The sequence below is a fragment of the Eimeria mitis genome, genomic scaffold, assembly GCF_000499745.2.
Source record: "Eimeria mitis Houghton genomic scaffold, Emh_scaff2596, whole genome shotgun sequence".
In the NCBI taxonomy this organism is placed as follows: Eukaryota; Apicomplexa; class Conoidasida; order Eucoccidiorida; family Eimeriidae; genus Eimeria; species Eimeria mitis.
The window spans coordinates 1-912 of NW_013570936.1; the positions used below are offsets into that span (position 1 = coordinate 1).

The 912-nt window shown below is 48.5% G+C and overlaps 1 protein-coding gene across 1 annotated transcript in view; it reads left to right on the top strand.

The window, feature by feature from the left end:
- Positions 1-78: 78 nt before the first annotated feature.
- Positions 79-912, top strand: part of EMH_0056070 (DNA repair protein RAD50, putative) — a gene marked incomplete at both ends in the record, with an annotated part of 7843 nt that continues 7009 nt past the window's right edge. The window contains 2 exons of the mRNA XM_013497306.1: positions 79-206; positions 705-771. Coding sequence (XP_013352760.1) covers positions 79-206; positions 705-771 — 195 coding nt within the window. The remainder of the gene's footprint in view (positions 207-704; positions 772-912) is intronic.

A 912-nucleotide genomic window follows, 5' to 3' on the forward strand; every position in this document is an offset into this window, starting at 1 on the left:
TGCTGCTGCTGCTGCTGCTGCTGCTGCTGCTGCTGCTGCTGCTGCTGCTGCTGCTGCTGCTGCTGCAGAAAGGAACACATGTTAGAGCTGAAAGACAGAGAAAACGATCTGCGGCTGCTGGATGTACACCGCGCTGCAGCAGCAAACCTCCGCAGCCAATTGCAAGAGCAGCAGCAACACATACAAGCAGCAACCAACACCATCACGTAAACCCTAAACCCTAAACCCTAAACCCTAAACCCTAAACCCTAGTTTCGTAAACCCTTGTACACGCTAGACCTTAGACCCTTGGCCTACAAGTTAAACCCAGCAACACATACAGGCAGCAACTAACACCATCACGTAAACCCTAAACCCTAAACCCTAAACCCTAATTTTATAAACCCTAAACCCTTATACACACTAAACCCTAGACCCTAAACCCTTAAACACAGCAACGCATACAGGCAGCAATAAACACCATCACGTAAACCCTAAACCCTAAACCCTAATATCATAAACCCTTCATTTAAATTTAATAAACCCTAAACCCGAGTTTAATAAACCCTAAACCCTAAACCCTAANCATAAACCCTTCATTTAAATTTAATAAACCCTAAACCCGAGTTTAATAAACCCTAAACCCTAAACCCTAAACCCTAAGTCTTCGTTTGATAGTTTGTGTGCTGCTGCTGTTGCTGCTGCTGCTTCTGCTGCTGCTGCAGGCAGCTGCAGCAGGAGCTGGATGAGTTAGAGGCAGTAGCAGCAGCAGCAGCAGAGCTTTCAAGGGAGGTGCAGCAGCAGCAGCAGCAGCTGCATGTAGCTGAGGAGCGGCAGCGCATGCACGAGGAGCAGCTGCAGCAGCTGCTGCTGTTGCTGCTGCTGCTGTTGTTGTTGCTGGTGCTGCTGTTGTTGTTGCTGCTGCTGCTGCTT